Below are 16,047 nucleotides of genomic sequence, written 5' to 3'. Positions count from 1 at the left end.
CGCAAGCGTACAATGGACTTCTGTAGAAATTTACTATCCGTAGATTTTTCTACAGTCGGACGTGCGCATGCGCGGTACGTAACCGCTGATTGGAGGACAGCGCTCCAATCGGCGTTTGCTGAGCTGAGCCAATGACAGCTCAGCTCAGCGCATATATATGCATAAATTAGGTCAGTGGGAGTATTCGACTCCGGGCGTGGAGGCCGGCGCAGCCCGCAGTGACTCCTGGGATCGATGAGTCACCGGGCGAAGATGGCGGCGGATGAAGAAGAAAGAAGTCGAGCGTCATCAGAAGACCCAGCTTCCGGCCGGAGAGAAAAACGAGGAGAAGACCGGGAAGAAGACCATAAGGAAAACGTGAGTATATTTGAATGTGTTATAACTTTGTGTGATGCTCTATTTCCCCCAGAAACACTTTGCTTCAGACTACTCCTTTAAAGAGGAACTAAGCCCTCCTATCATTTACAGTTAAGGAAGCTGCCATATTAGCCTCTGTTTGATCTGAAGTTGCCATGATGCTGGACATGTGATCAGTTTTGAAACCAGCCATTTGATGGCCTGACTGGTTGATTGTTACCCTAAGCACACTAGTAACTATGACATATATAATTTATGCCATGCCCAAAAGTGGATGTAAACCCTCACATATACCTAGTGAAGGGAACAGCCTCAGATGATACACAGAGATGAAACAAATCTCCCTACATAGGTTTTATATGTATATCTGCTCTCTTTAGCTTTCTATATTCTTTAGAAAGTGCACATCATGTTAGAATTTTTTCTTCCTGTTTCAGCAGTGGGAGGAGAGTCTAAGCATACGCTGTGTGTGAGCTGATTGTAGGAAATGCACCCCCCCCCTTCTGCATAGGTAGAGGAATGAAGAAACTTACTGTGCTGTGAATAGACCAGCTCTCTGTCTCTAAGTTTCTTCCCTGACACAAATTTTCAGCTGCTTTTATCTCCTGTGTTGGAGAGCTTGTCAGAAGTTATCATGCTGATAACAGAGGAACGGAGCATCAGAAAGATATGGGACTTAGGGCTTTGGAGAGACATAAGTAAACACTACAGATATATGTGCCTAGGTCAGATTTCATGAATGGGGTTTACATCCACTTTAAAGTGATACTAAAATAAAACAAAAAAAAAAAAAAACAAACAAGTCTTACCTGCTCTGAGCAATATTTTTTTTCTTTTTTTTTTTTCTTTTATTTTAACCACACCAGGGACATTATTTACATTGAACAAGAAGTAACAGTTGTGATGTTTTCTCTGATCCTTAAAATCTTCCTCCTCTGTTTCCCACCCATAGTCTGGCAGCTGTGATCTTCCGGTGCTATGAGGATTATTATAGGCTGCCGAACTGTGATCTTCTGCTGCTCTGACGGTTAATACGGGCTGCTGCACTATTATCTTTTGGTGCTGCGGGACCTGTCACAGGCACTTGTCAAAAGTCATGACTATGTCCACCCTTTCTACCCCTCCACCATTTATTGAAGCTGTACTATAGCTTCCAGCAAAGAAAAGTGCTCTATGAATGGAGAAGGGGCAGATGAATGACAGGTCCATCTATTAGGGGATACTGAAATTCATCCAAAATAAGTTGACATATAACATTCAGGAAATGTACAGAACACTAATATAATATCTGACCTGTGACTTCCATTTAAACAAATTAATCGTCTTTTTTTGTCAAACTCTTCTGCAGGTCTGGCCTGGCTATACAGTGTTTGTTGATTTCACAAATCCTGAAGCTCATAAATGGTGGCACGACATGTTCAAGGCCTTTCATGAAAAAGTACCTTTTGATGGGGCTTGGATTGTAAGTAATAACTAGGTGTTCACAATAAGTATGACATTTAGTAGAAGCCAATTATGAAAAAGCACAAAATTTGTATACGAGGTGTGTCTAAAAAGTTTGGTGAATGGTCTGATATCTCAATGGCAACATGGGCCAAGTGCACCCACATGCACATGGTTATCCAAAGACACGTCAAGAAGCACCACATAGCGTTAAGTACATGTGACCATCAGGGAAAACCCACTGCGGGCACGAGAGTATCAAGGGTGTACATCCAAAAAGTTACCCTCTGGCAGAGACCCTTCAAAAGCTCTGCTGTTGGGAAAGTGCCTGTTATGGATTCAATGACTCACACTCTAAGTTCTATGGAGGATTTTTCGTGGTGTTCTAAAAAGTGTCTGTGCTTGTTATCACCGTTCTCTACGAAACAATTGTGTTCCCCGAACCTCTTTTTCAAGGTACGGATAGTTCCCCCTATGTAATATAGACTACAAGGACAAGCAAAGCAATAGACCACAAATTCTGTGGAACAATTGAAAAAAATGATTAATGGAATAAGTTTTAACTTTGACAGTGAACTCTTTTTGGCCATGGGTGATATGTTCACACGTTAGGCATAAAGCCTCGTGGCATTGGTACATGCCTATTAGCGGAATGAGGCATCATTTTTGTGTAAGCGGCTTCACTGTACGTTTCAGCTTGCTGGGGGCCACTAGACTTTTTACGTTCTTAGCTTTCGTATAGGAAATCTTTGGTTTTTTAGGGCAAGATGGTTTTAAGGTGTGTATTTTCCGAAATAATTGGCCAGTGTTTTATCAGTACCTGTTCAATTCTTTTAAATTTTGTATGGAATTTAGTCACAGACCGGGGTACTTGCCCCACCAAATTCTGTGTGTCCTTCCGAGTATGTGGTATACGCTTCATCTAAAAGGGGTTCAGGAAAATCTTTTTCAACAAATGTTTCTTTCAGTGGAGCACTTTTTTCTAACATAGTCTTTATCACTGTTACAATTCCTACGCAATCGGCAGAAGTGGCTCTCAGGAATGTTGTTGATCCATCTGGGGTGATGGCAACTTTTATAGTGAAAAAATTAGTTGCCTGCTGTGGGATTTGTGTAATTCCTGGCTTGTATTTTACTTTTTTGGTGGTAAAGCATAAGTAAAGCATAAAGACCAAGAAGGCTAATTGAACTGAATCATGTACAGAGGTAAATGACAGACCATATGTATTGGCATTGCAATGACTCTGAAAAGAGGGGCAATAATGTCATATATATATCTCCCATAAAAAATGATATGGCAGGTATATGGGTTGTTATGCCAGATGTATTTGGCCTCCCAGAGCCCCATGGTGAGGTTGACCTAGCTGGGGGCGAAATTGACCCTCATTGCTATGCAATTTACCTATAAATAAAAGTCCCCATCAAACCCTCTGTAATAAAAGCTGGTAGGGGGTATATAGTTTCTTGTATGTGGTGGTATCAGATAGCAGTGGGCCTCTATGAGATAGTCAGTTCTGTTTTGTACCACTATACCCCCTCCCTTATCTGCCATTTTAATAATAAGATTGTGATTATGTGTGAGCTCTGAGAGCTTGTTGTTCATTGCGGGACAGATTGGAGTTTTTATTTTGAGCTGTTTTTGTGTGATTACACGTTTTTGATTTCAGAGAATACCACTTGGTAAAACGTTCCACACATACATTAGGGGTGGAGTATACCTTTTAGAACAACTAGCACATTACACATGGGAACCCACCTACATGTGGACCTCTTTGGACGTAAATTCATTGTACACATCCATCCCCCATACAGTAGGTCTCTGAGCTGTTTCCCAATTCCTTATGGAAGATCCATCACTCAATTCACAGCAGGCACAATTTGTAGTGGATGCCACCGGGTTCTGCCTAACTTATTTATGCACAATTATTTTGAGTTTGATGGGGACTTTTATTTATAGGTAAATGGCACACCAACAGGGCCAGTTTTGCCCCCAGCTATGCCAACCTCACCATGGGCCTCTGGGAGGCCAATAACATCTGGCATAACAACCAATATATCTCCCAAATAAATTTTTATGGGAGATATATAGATGACATTTTAGTCATCTGGGATGGCCCAGAACCCCTCTTTTAAGTTTTTGTGAGTCATTGCAATGCCAATACATATGGTCTGTCATTTACCTCTGTACATGATTCAGTTTAATTAGCCTTCTTGGACCTAATGCTTTACCACCAAGAAGGTAAAATATAAGCCAAGAATTACACGAAACCCATGGCTGGTAACTCATTTTTGGATTATAAAAGTTGCCATCACCCCAGATGGATCAACAATATCCCTAAGAACCAGTTCTTCCAATTATGTAGGAATTGTACCAGTGATAAAAACTATGTAGAACAAAGTGTTCTACTGAAACATAAAATCGTTGAAAAAGATTTCCCTGAACCCCTTTTACATGAAGCGTATACCACATACTTGAATAGGTCAAACACAGACTTGCAAGGACACACAGGGCAATTACCCTGGTTTGTGACTCAATTCCATACAACATTCAAAAGAATGGAACAGGTACTGACCAAACAGTGGCCAATCCATTCTTGTGATTTCCAATAAAACCCCATATGTACTGCACTTAGTATGGCACTTGTGTTCTCTCCTTAGCTATCTCCAAGTCCATTCTTACTTGCACACAGAGCTGCCTTTCAAGTGAGATTACATATGGACTTTTGCTATATTTAAGGACTTTTTATAGACTGTTTTTAACCCACAGATTGTACTCAGAACCATTTGGGCCCACCAGTACTCCCAGTCTTGCGTCAATATCCTTGTATATTATTGTTAAACTCTGATAAACTCTTTTGAAAAAATGCAGCTTAGGTGAGTTTAAAATGCTGATTTTCTCCTGTCAGGATAAACCTTTACAAGAAACCAGTGTGCATGAGGCCTTAATGTAATTTTTATTTCTTTATATATGTTTTGCTGCAGCAGGTTCTATACACGGTACAGATGTACCTCTTTTCAGGCAGACTAGGGGAACCCCCCCAGGCACTATATTTAGAGAAATGTTTATTTTTTCTTTGACCTTTAAATGTTTGCATTGATACATGTCCCCCAGGGAAATACCCAAGGCCCCATACCTTTTTATGGCCAATAAAATGAAGGGTTCGTAGTTCGGGTCCGAACTTTTGCAATATTTCAGAGTTCTAGCGTGAACTGAACTGGGGTTGGGGGTGTGGGTGTTCGACCCAACTCCATTCAAGACAATCTTGATCGCCTTCTTCAACAATGATGGCATCATCCATAAGGAATTCATTCCTGTGGGTCAAACCGTGAACGCCGCATTCTATAAGGAAATTTTGAAACAGTTGCTATGAGGCATCCGCTGTGTTCAGCCAGAGTTGCACAGGACTAGACAGTGGACGTTGCTGCCCAATAACCTGCCTGTGCACTGTGCGATCCACGTGCACCAATTCTTGGCTTAGCGCAGGGTACGTATCCACCATACTCCCCTGGTCTGGTGTCTGTGGACTTCTTTCTGTTTCCCTGTCTGAAGAGCGTCATGAAAGGCACGCATTTTGCAGACGTGATGGCAAACAATATGGGACAGCGGTTCTGCGATCAATTCCTAAAGAGGCCTTTGCTGACAGTTTCCAGAAGCTTTATGAACATTGCCAAAAGTGTGTTGTGGAGGATGGTGATTATTTTGAAGGCCAATAAATGTAATTTGTTTGTATCTTCTGTTTTGTTTGTTTCCTGATACCATTCACCAAACTTTTTCGGACACACCTGGTATTTTTTGGGTGAACTGGTGGTTTGGGATTGGTGGTCATTGTTTAGTCACCCAAGAAGTATATTTCTTTTTACTTGCCATGTGTCTCATATTTCCACAGCCATGCAAGGTATATAAAGTGTACTAGTGCCAGTGATTCTGGCACTCTACAGGTCAGGCCTCTGGTACCTCCCCCTGGTTCTAGAAGCTAGCAGAACTTTCAGGAAGCTAGTGGGTGGAGGAGATGAGGCTGTGATCTGCATATATGCAGGATACCTGGCAGGGTGATTGGGTCAGCCCATAAATGTAGCCTGGCTAGTGTATGGGAAAGGTGGAAGATGGAGTGTATAGGCTGTTTCGTGGAGCATAGAAGGGGACCCCAGGACTGACGGGGGGCTCTGCCTCCAGGCTGGGAGCTGAGGAAAAAGAGAAGCTGAAGAGAGAGGGTTCCTTCAGTCTCGTCTAGAAGATGCCCTGGCTAGCATGGGAGGACCAGGGCAGCAGGAGGGCTGAACAGCAGTCTTTTCCATAGCTGCAGGATTCTGGGGACAGTGTGAGTACATCTACACCCCCGGTGCCTGAAAGGTAGAAGGCTGCCAGATGCAATATCCACCAAGTTATCAAGCGACAGTGTCACAGCTAAACCTAATCCTTTGTCCTGGGACACTTTTCAAGGCAGCCAGGTGGCCTTGTATTTTCAAGAGAGGGGACATAGAGCTCCTGCAAGCACGGCACTTTTCTAAATTCCACCTAGGGGGACACAGAGCTCCTACAAGAGGAATTTCCAATTACCAATTCCCGAGAGAGTAATATTGTCAGAGGGAATACAGTCCAGGGTTTGATATTTTTCAGTCCCAAAAAAGAGGTAGGGAGGTGAAGAGCTCTGGGGGGCCCTGAAAAAGGCAGGGAGTTGAGGGGTTCTGGGGGCACTCTGAAGGAGACATGAAGCTGAAGAGTTCTGGGGGTGCTGTCAAGGGGTGAGGGAGTTGAGAGGTTCTGGAGCACGCTGAAGAAGGCAGGGAGTTTAAGGGCTTTGAAAGAGCTCTGAGGGAGGGAATGGGTACCTCTTTCTTAATACTGGCACCCGCCCAGGAATAAAGGCAGGGCTCACTCAATGGATCCGCACTCTGTAAGAATTTCTTTGTAACTGCATTTGAGTTACGTTATCAAGCTAATGCACAACCATCTGGAGAGTACCTGAATCATCACAAAGGTCACAACTTGTCCTTCTGTCCTACCTTATACCAAGTTCAAATAAAGCATTGAAAACCACCTTACAGTGTGGACATCCTTTCCTTTAAGGGTATAAGTGTGATGTATCCTGGGGAACAGGAACATCCTATGGGTAGTCCATCCTGTGTCTATAAAAGCCCTTTTGGTGGAGACACTGTAGACAGGACAATGTTGCAAAATTCCCACCACACATAAATATTAATTACAATGGTAAAATCTTTCATAACATCACTCCGAAGTACATTATTTTATTATTGTAGCTTTACCCTAGAGGGCTGCTGGATTTTTTGATCCACCTATTCCTGCACACCCAGGAAAAACACATTTTCCAACCTTCACACAAAGATAGAAATCTGTCCATGGGCTTTTTTTGTTGTTTTAAGGCAAAATAACTTGGATGGGGAAAAGAGTTTATGGGAATAAAGGCAGCTTTCTTTTTATCTCTTTTCATGCAATATTTCATATGATGTAGGAGGCAGGAAGGGCAGTTCACCCCCACTTTCTAGAATCAAACCTTGTGTTGCTAATACTCTCATTTCTTGCATAGACAGGAGGATTCCCCTGACAAATACAATTACATGACATGATTTATTTTTCAGTGCTTAGTTTCTAGCCCCCTCCAACTTTTCTCTAGCCCTTCCAACTTCTCTCTATGTAATGAAAGGATTTCATATGTTACCTGAGCATCTTAGTGCCAAAGTAATAAAGTGGGTTTTGAAGTAATTAAATGATTGATATGGAATATTACAGTTTTCAAATCAGCATTGCTCTTTTCATGAATTATTAAAATAAGCCTTGTATAATTTAATTGTGATATTTCTATAAATGGTGATACTAAACAATTTCACTGGGCCTTCCTTGCCTAATGCCTCCAACTTTTGACGTAGGACATGAATGAGCCGGCTAATAATGTTCATGGTTCTTTGGATGGCTGTCCAGACAACAGTCTTGAAAACCCTCCATATGTGCCTGGTAAGTTTTTAATAGGCTGCATGTTGCCTTTGCTTCTGTTTGCCTAATTTAATCTGAGCTTTAGGAATGACTTTCTCCCATGTGATTGTAGGACAAAGATTTTTTTTTGTCCCCAAACTTTTTTTGTACTTCCGTGCAATGCAATGACTCCGAACTACACTTCTTAAAGCTATCATCATCTGCAAGGTGAAGACTGCATCATGTATTCAAAGGGAGGTCTCATTGAATGTTGAAGGTGATGATGAATACTACAATAACTTATTTTTCTCCTTCAGTGTGATAGAGATATGACTGTCACCAAGACAGTGCTGCCAAGTTTGACAGATGGTTGCAGATTTACAAATCCATTGAAGTTAATTGCAGGCATCAGGCATTGTAACTGATGCGGATATACTTACATCGCTGAACAATATGATTAACAGTGAATTTACATGGTGGGGCTTTTCTTCTTTTTTTTTTTTTTTTTCAAATAAATGACTTGTCAAAAACCTACTGTCTTTTTTCCAGTTTACATTTTCTTTGTGAATGGGTAAGGGTACTATGTACCCCTTACTCATTCACATGAAGGGAGAGCCGGTCTCTGGATAACCTATTTTTGCTAAAGAGTGCTTCCAGATTCTGATAAGCTCCCCACCTGTAGACCCCCAGAACCGCCAGGCCAGGGTTGTGGGGAAGAGGCCCTTGTCTTTATCAGCTTACCGCCTATGTTAAAGTACATAAAGCCTGGTATAGTTAAGGTGGGGGAGCACACTAATCCCCCCCTTTTTCTGGCTTGCCAGGCTGCATGCTCAGACAAGCATCTGGTGTGAATTTTTGGTGAGTGACCACATGCTGCTTTTTTTCCCCTGGGCTCCCCCTCAAAATTCAAACCAGACCTGAAAGTCTTGGTACGAATTATGGGGGAAACCCCTAATGCCATTTCTATCAGACTACCCCTGTCCCTTTGTTGCATGGCTACCCTTGGTTACATGGATTCCCTGCCATGTAAGAAAATTGGGCTGTAAGTAAAGTGACGTCCTTGTTGTTAAGGACTCCCTTGGTGTCCTTTAAGCCGTTGTAACCCTTAAAACAAAAAAAAACAAAAAAAGATCCTGTTCCTTGCTTGTGCTGTGTAATTTGTCCCTTTCTATCATTTAAAAAACCTGGTTGATCCTGTCTGTTGCTGCCTTTCCCCCCTGTAAGCTGATCACATTTATCATGGCTGCTGAGCCCTGATTCCACAGTCAGTTTACGTGCCTCCATCATCCCGCTGCTCTCCTCGCTCCCCCTCCCTGCCTGTCAGCTAGTCTCTGCTGATCTGCTCCCCGCCCCTCCTGCTCCTAAAACAACTTTGTTATGTTCATACAATCCCCTGTGTTAGATAATGTTATGGGCCCCTGTGTATGTTCTTTATAAAAAATATGCCACTTTATACCTTATTTTAGAGCACCGCTTATTATTTTACGGGACCGCCCACCGCTAACCTCCTCTCCTCCCAGCTGACGTCAGCGGGGGATTCTCCGCTGAAGTTGTCAGATCGGCAGAGGATAGCAGAGGGCAGTCATGTGAGTGCCGCTCTGAAATAAGGTTTAAAGAGGCTTTTTTTTTTTTATAAAGAACATACACTGGGGCACATAATGTTATCTAACACAGGGGATTGTATGAACATAACATAGTGGCTTTACAACCACTTTAACAACCATTGACAGTGGGAAGCTGTCATGCAGAATAGCTGTCTATGCCATATATGTACTTTAGCTGTGTCTTTGCCTGGACTGAGCCTTAAATTGCAGATATTGTTAAATTATTTAATTTGAGAGGTTAGTAAAAACACCAAGCTCTGGTGGAAGGGAGCTTGACTCCCGAAACGCGTTAGCGGTCCTATCTTCAAGGACATGTTCCAGTTCATGTGTAGTGGATTCTTGTAACACGCTTTTATTATCTTCATGTCTGTGAGTATGCATTTGGCATTTTAATAAAATTTTATAAATAGTGACCACGGGTAATGCACTAGGTGTTTGCGCCTCCTTTTTCTTTTCTTTTATGTACCCATGTTGGAGTTCCCTGCCTGAGGAGAGCAGCACGCCAGTCTTCCCCTTCGGAGTAAGCACTTGGCTGAATTGTTAGTCAGATACTTTTACTTGGCTTTTTAGAAACAGAAATCTCATGTACAATAAGACCCCAATTACAACTAGCGTATTGGTAACACGCGTTTGCACAACTAAAGCGTGAAAGTAGCTCATGTAGCATTTTCCAGCATTCTGGTTAGTGCATTTTTTGCACTAACAATTAATGGCACCCCAAGTGCGATGTGCATTTTTCAAGCTTTCTGGGAATGTGCGCTAAAGCACGGGATTCTGCACATTCATGGTGCATGGAGATGTGAACAGAGCTCTAATGTAATGTTTAAAATGTAAAATGTTGTGTAATATTTTCATGCAATTTTATTGACTTGTGTTTGCTTTCACTATCTGTGTTCATCTATCTTACAGATGTTGTTGGGAAAGTGTTACGTGATACCACCATCTGTGCCTCCAGCCATCAGAATATCTCATCACACTACAATCTTCATAATATGTATGGACTGTTTGAAGCAATAGCAACTCATGAGTAAGTAAATGGTAATTTAATGTTATCAATAGGGATGGGCCAAACACCCCCCTGTTTGGTTCACAGCAGAACTCCGATTAAAAAATCAAAAGTGCTCCTTTTGAAGGCCTATATGCAAGTAACTGGCCATGAAAGGGGTATGGGGATCCGGGTACTGCCCTGGGGGACATGTATCAATACCGTTTTAATGAAAAAAAAATTATAGTTTTTTCAGGAGCAGTGATTTTAATAATGCTTAAAGTACAACAATAAAAATGAAAAATTGCTTTACATATAGGAAAACTCAACCACCCATAGAATTGGAGGGAAGGAAGAGAGAATTGGGTTGGGGATTTTTCAGGTGCCAATAAACAGATAAATGATTTAAAATAAACAAAATTTATTGTTGAATTGTATTAAAATGAAAAAACAAAAAAGGACAAAAAGTGAAAGGCATATAATATTAAAATCAATTTCTGAGCTGCATGTATAATCAATTCATATGCAAAATATGTATATTGATATCACGGAGTAGCAATCCCTTAGGGGGATGTGTCTTTTAATTTTTTGTCCTTTTTCGTTTTTTCATTTTAATACAATTCAACAATACATTTTGTATATTTTAAATCATTTATCTGTTTATTGGCACCTGAAAAATCCCCAACCCAATTCTCTCTTCCTTCCCTCCAATTCTATGGGTGGTTGAGTTTTTCTATTTCATCAATTGGGATGTGGTGCCCTTGGGTCCTATTTCCAGACAAAATTTCCTATATTTTGCTTTAAATATAGTGCCTGGAGGGTCCCCTTAGCGTGCCTGTAAAACATGCTACAGCAAAAATGAGTCAAATCCCTTGGTTACAATTCCTGGCACCTGGCTATTAAAAAAAATAAAGAAAAAAACAGCGTGGGATCCCCCCCAAAATCCATACCAGACCCTTATCAGAGCATGCAGCCCAACAAATGAGAAAAGGGGAGGGGACGCGCAAGTAGCCTCCCCCCTATTGGTGCTTTGGGGCAGGGGGGGCTCTGCCCCAAAGCACCCATGACATGAGCCTCATTAGCACACTCCAGTGAAGGAGAAAATTGACTTATTTACAAAATTTTATAACAGAAACTAAGAAAAACATTATTTTTTTCAAAATTTTCTGTCTTTTTTAATCTGTTTAGCGAAAAAAAAAAAAACTAAATTAAATAAATACCACCAAAAGAAAGCTCTATCTGCCCAAAAAAAAAATCACAAAATTTCATTTGGGTACAGCGCAATTGTCCTTCAAAGTACGACAGCTCTCAAAGCTGAAAATTGACCTTGGCAGGAACTGGGTAAAACTGAACAATCAAATATTAATTGAAGTGCTAGGACATCTGTAGCTGGAGCAGAAACACCACTGGCTGAGAGAATTAATTAAATGGATCAAAAAGAACTGGGAGGGGGGGATGGGGGCAAGTCCTTAATGTGTATAGTAGTTGATAAGCCTTAGATTGTAGTGCACTTGTTAGGCAGTCAGCTATAGAGGAGAAAGTACTCTGTAACACTGGAAGAGAAGGAGAGAGGAGCAGCGCCAATCTAAGTTCAGCAATGGTACAACAAAGTTATTGAAGAAAGTAATGCACTCACTAGAAAGTCAATATCATGGGCACATCCGAAAGTAGCAGCCTTGTGGTGGACAGAGATCCGGAGAAGCAGCTGTAATGTGTCCTCGTTTCTGGTGGCGCCAGTGGTTCCCGGGGGCCCAGGTCGGAAGGAGAGGTGTGGGAGGAAACTGTCAGGCTGGTGTCTGAATGTATTCAAGGCTGTGTCCATGCACGCATTCAGATCATGCATGCTCCTTCATCAGGCAAAGCCTGTTGTACCATTGCTGCACTTAGATTGGCGCTGCTCCTCTTTCCTTCTCTTCCAGAGGGTAAAAGTGCCCAGTAGGCAAGTGGTTAAAAACATTAAAAGGAAATTGTATACAAGTTCTGTATGCAAATGTTCACATCCATTTGCAGCTTACATGAAGAACCTATAATATAGAGTTATTATTCTATAAAAATGTTTTAAAAAGTATACGGTACAGAACAAAATGAAGATAAAGTAAAGGGCTCAGACATGTCATCAACCTAATGCTGAAAGATTTATACTTATGGATAAACGTGGTCTAAAGCCAAGATACATTCATATGTATCACATACATAAAACAGGGTCTTGCAGATAATGCAGATAGTGTTATCAATGATTATACATTATAGTGAATCATGATAGTGATTATTCCCTATTGACAATCAGGATAGAAAAAATAATGTAAATGTAGCACTACTCCCAAGGGAGCTGCTGAGTGTGGGTCCCCCTGGGTTACCACTAGCAACAGTAGTACCTTTAAGCATGTTTCCCAAGTGTGAACACCTCAGACAAGAACCAGTCCAGTTTCTTTGAGTTTTTAGGTTTATTTGAGAACTTGGATGGGAGAAGGGATGAGTGGGGTACTCTAACAACTGAACTATGCACAAATAGGCAGGGACTCTACAAAAATGCTGCTTGATGCTGGTTAACGCTTGCTGACACTGATTAGCACTGTCTGACGCTGGTCACGGCTAGGCCGCTTACTATGACTTCACCTCTGACTGTGGAAAAGTCATTTGAGCCCCCTGAGGTACTCCTTCCTAGGGTAGCTGACTTGTAGTGCAATCTGTATCGCTGAACACTTCAGGGCCCTCCTGGCGCCCCCTTTAATCCCCAAACTTCAGGACTTTAGTACTTGGCACCCCCTTTACTCTACTCTCCTGGTTAGCTGGCTCCAGGATCCCCCTTGACCTCTCTGGAATGGTCCCCTTTCCTAGGCAGACCCCTCGGGCAGATCTTAAGTACTTAGGACACTGTTTTTCCAGAAGATCTCTGCCCAGCAGCTCCACTCGGTCAGAACACTCTGAATCCTCTGCAGCCCAGCTCAACCTCTGGCCCCTAGGCCAACTGCCCAGACCACCTTCACACTTCAACAGGAAGAGAGACAACCGTCACCTCCTCCTGGGACTGATGCTCCCACCAAAAGACCCTCTGTCACATGCTCCCTTCCTAGTTGGTTGTCTCTCTTGCTGTTGAAGTGTGAAGGTGGTCTGGGCAGTTGGCCTAGGGGCCAGAGGTTGAGCTGGGCTGCAGAGGATCCAGAGTGTTCTGACCGAGTGGAGCTGCTGGGCAGAGATCTTCTGGAAAAACAGTGTCCTGAGTACTTAAGATCTACCCGAGGGGTCTGCCTAGGACAGGGGACCACTCCAGAGAGGTCAAGGGGGATCCTGGAGCCAGCTAACACGGAGAGAAGAGTAAAGGGGGTGCCAAGTCCTGAATTTTGGGGATTAAAGGGGGCGCCAGGAGGGCCCTGAAGTGTTCAGCGATACAGATTGCACTACAAGTCAGCTACCCTAGGAAGGAGTACCTCAGGGGGCTCAAAGAACTTTTCCGCAGTCAGAGGTGAAGTCATAGTAAGCGGCCTAGCCGTGACCAGCGTCAGACAGCGCTAATCAGTGTCAGCAAGCGTTAACCAGCATTAAGCAGCATTTTTGTAGAGTCCCTGCCTATTTGTGCATAGGGTGGGGATACTGTGATGTAAGTTGGGGGGTTTGTGTTGTGAAGGGGTTTGGTATGTAAAGAATGAGGGGGCTGTTGATGTGAAGATAACTGTGATGTAAGGTAGGGACTATGATATGAAGGCGATTGCGATGTAAGGGATGGGGGGCTGTGATATGAAGAGTATTGGGTTGTAAGGGATGGGGGCTGGGATGTTAAGAGGATTGGAATGTAATGTAAAAGGGTGGGGGGGGGCTGCGATGCTAAAGAAAGGCTGTGATGTAAGAAGGGGGGACTATGATATGAAGTAGACTGTGATGTTAGGTGGGAGGGGTAACTGTGATGTAAGAGGGGGGGAGGTTGTTGAGGACAGTAATGTAAAGGGGGGGGATTGTGATGTGAAGAGGTGCTCAGGGCTCTGCTGTTAAGGTCCTGTAAGTATAAAAGTATGGTATGTAAAGAGGGAATGTGATGTACATTAGGGGGGGGGCTGTAATGTAAAGAGTGGGGAGTATGATGTGAGGGGGGACTGAGGATACTGATATAAAGGGGGGACATGATCTAACGGGAGGGTTCTTTGATGGGAAGGGGGGACTGAAGACACGGCTGTAAAAGGGGGCTATGATGGGAAGTGGGAACTAGATACAACAATGTAAAGGGGGAAAGTTGTGATATGAAGGGGGGTCATGGTGTGATAGAGGCTGAGGTCACTAATGTAAAGGGGAGACTGTGATTTAAAGTGGGGGGTAGGGGGGGTCTGTAATGTCATAGCACAAACATGAGATTTAGACATCTGCTAAAAGAACATCTTTCTGACCAGACCACCATGAACTTAAATGCAGTACCCCAGTCCTGTAGCAATAGTTATCAACTTGCAAGGTATAGGGGGCCCCAGCAACTGCCAAAATGTACCAAGAGGCCACATATTGCCCCTTAGGCCACATGTTAAGTCCAAGAGCCCTACAGTGAATTAAAAACCTTTTACTCTTTAGAATTTAAATGTACCGTATATATAAGATAGCAAATCAGTTAGTGATTCTTCTTTTTACTGCTCAGTCTTTTTTATGGATTTTTTGTCAGCATATGTTTCTGCTCTGTGATTATCATTATCATAAAACGTCTTAGTAAAAAAAAATTGTAATTAAATATTTTATATATTTTATATCAGTGCATTGGTGAAAATTCGTAACAAACGTCCTTTTGTGATCTCTCGATCCAATTTCCCCACTCTTGGGCGCTATGCAGGACACTGGACAGGAGATCTAGAAAGCACCTGGGAGCAGCTTTACTACACAATACCGGGTAAATTAGCTTTGATTACTGTGGGATCCATTATGTTAATTTTGTACACTAACAATCTTACTATCAGCCTTGTTTTATTTTTTTATTTCAGCTATCGTACTGTGTAATATCTATGGGATCCCTCTAGTGGGGGCCGACCTCTGTGGATTTGTTGGGGATGCCTCAGAAGAACTATGTGTACGCTGGAGCCAAGTTGGAGCTTTTTATCCATTCATGAGAAATCACAACACTAAAGATGCAAAGGTAAGAAACAGAACTAGGTCTTCATTAGTGCCTTTATAAAGCCAAATGATTGGCTTTTTCATATGTAGCACTGCCCCCATCGGAACTGCCAATTATTCACTCTGCGGGTCCCCCTAAGTTACTAGCACACAGTCATGATACAATTTCTTAATTCCTCCTCTCGGCTCACTCCAATATTTAGTCCAGGGGTATTTGGTTGTTTTGTGGTTTATTGTAAATTGGGGAGAGGAGGATACTTCAGTTTAACTATAGACAATGTTGAGGACTCCTATCTTCTGATACAGCCAAGTTGTTGATTCACCCTGCCACTTTGGATGAATTTGGATTGAGTCTTTTTTCCTCAGACAACTTGGTGAAAAAACAATTATCTTCAGGACACTCTCCCCAGTATCTTCTTCCTCTTTCTCTGCTGAGACCAGTCCACTGACTATCCTATGAGCAGGGGTGGCCCCCCTCAGGTCAGGCTCCTTGACATAATACTGCAGTCCTAGGATCTCCAGTGTCTCTCCTCTCAGTCAGCTCTCCTGGACCTCTGGGTTCAGCTCCTCTCAACCGCTCCTCTGGTCTTCAGGACAACCTCCTGCGACCACATTACACCTCTACAGAGGAGGATGCAGCCGCCCCC

At 42.6% G+C, this 16,047-nt stretch overlaps 1 protein-coding gene across 1 annotated transcript in view; it reads left to right on the top strand.

The window, feature by feature from the left end:
• The window catches only part of LOC309566551 (lysosomal alpha-glucosidase-like), a 133,583-nt gene that overhangs the window by 89,784 nt on the left and 27,752 nt on the right, over positions 1 to 16,047 (top strand). The window contains exons 9-13 of the mRNA XM_082271732.1: positions 1,706 to 1,819; positions 7,687 to 7,771; positions 10,243 to 10,360; positions 15,046 to 15,179; positions 15,271 to 15,422. Of these exons, the coding sequence (XP_082127858.1) occupies positions 1,706 to 1,819; positions 7,687 to 7,771; positions 10,243 to 10,360; positions 15,046 to 15,179; positions 15,271 to 15,422 (603 nt within the window). The remainder of the gene's footprint in view (positions 1 to 1,705; positions 1,820 to 7,686; positions 7,772 to 10,242; positions 10,361 to 15,045; positions 15,180 to 15,270; positions 15,423 to 16,047) is intronic.

This window comes from Pelophylax lessonae, assembly GCF_965119305.1.
Source record: "Pelophylax lessonae genome assembly, chromosome: 11".
In the NCBI taxonomy this organism is placed as follows: Eukaryota; Metazoa; Chordata; class Amphibia; order Anura; family Ranidae; genus Pelophylax; species Pelophylax lessonae.
The sequence above is the reverse complement of the archived record's forward strand: the minus strand, read 5'-3'. Positions and strand labels throughout refer to the sequence as shown.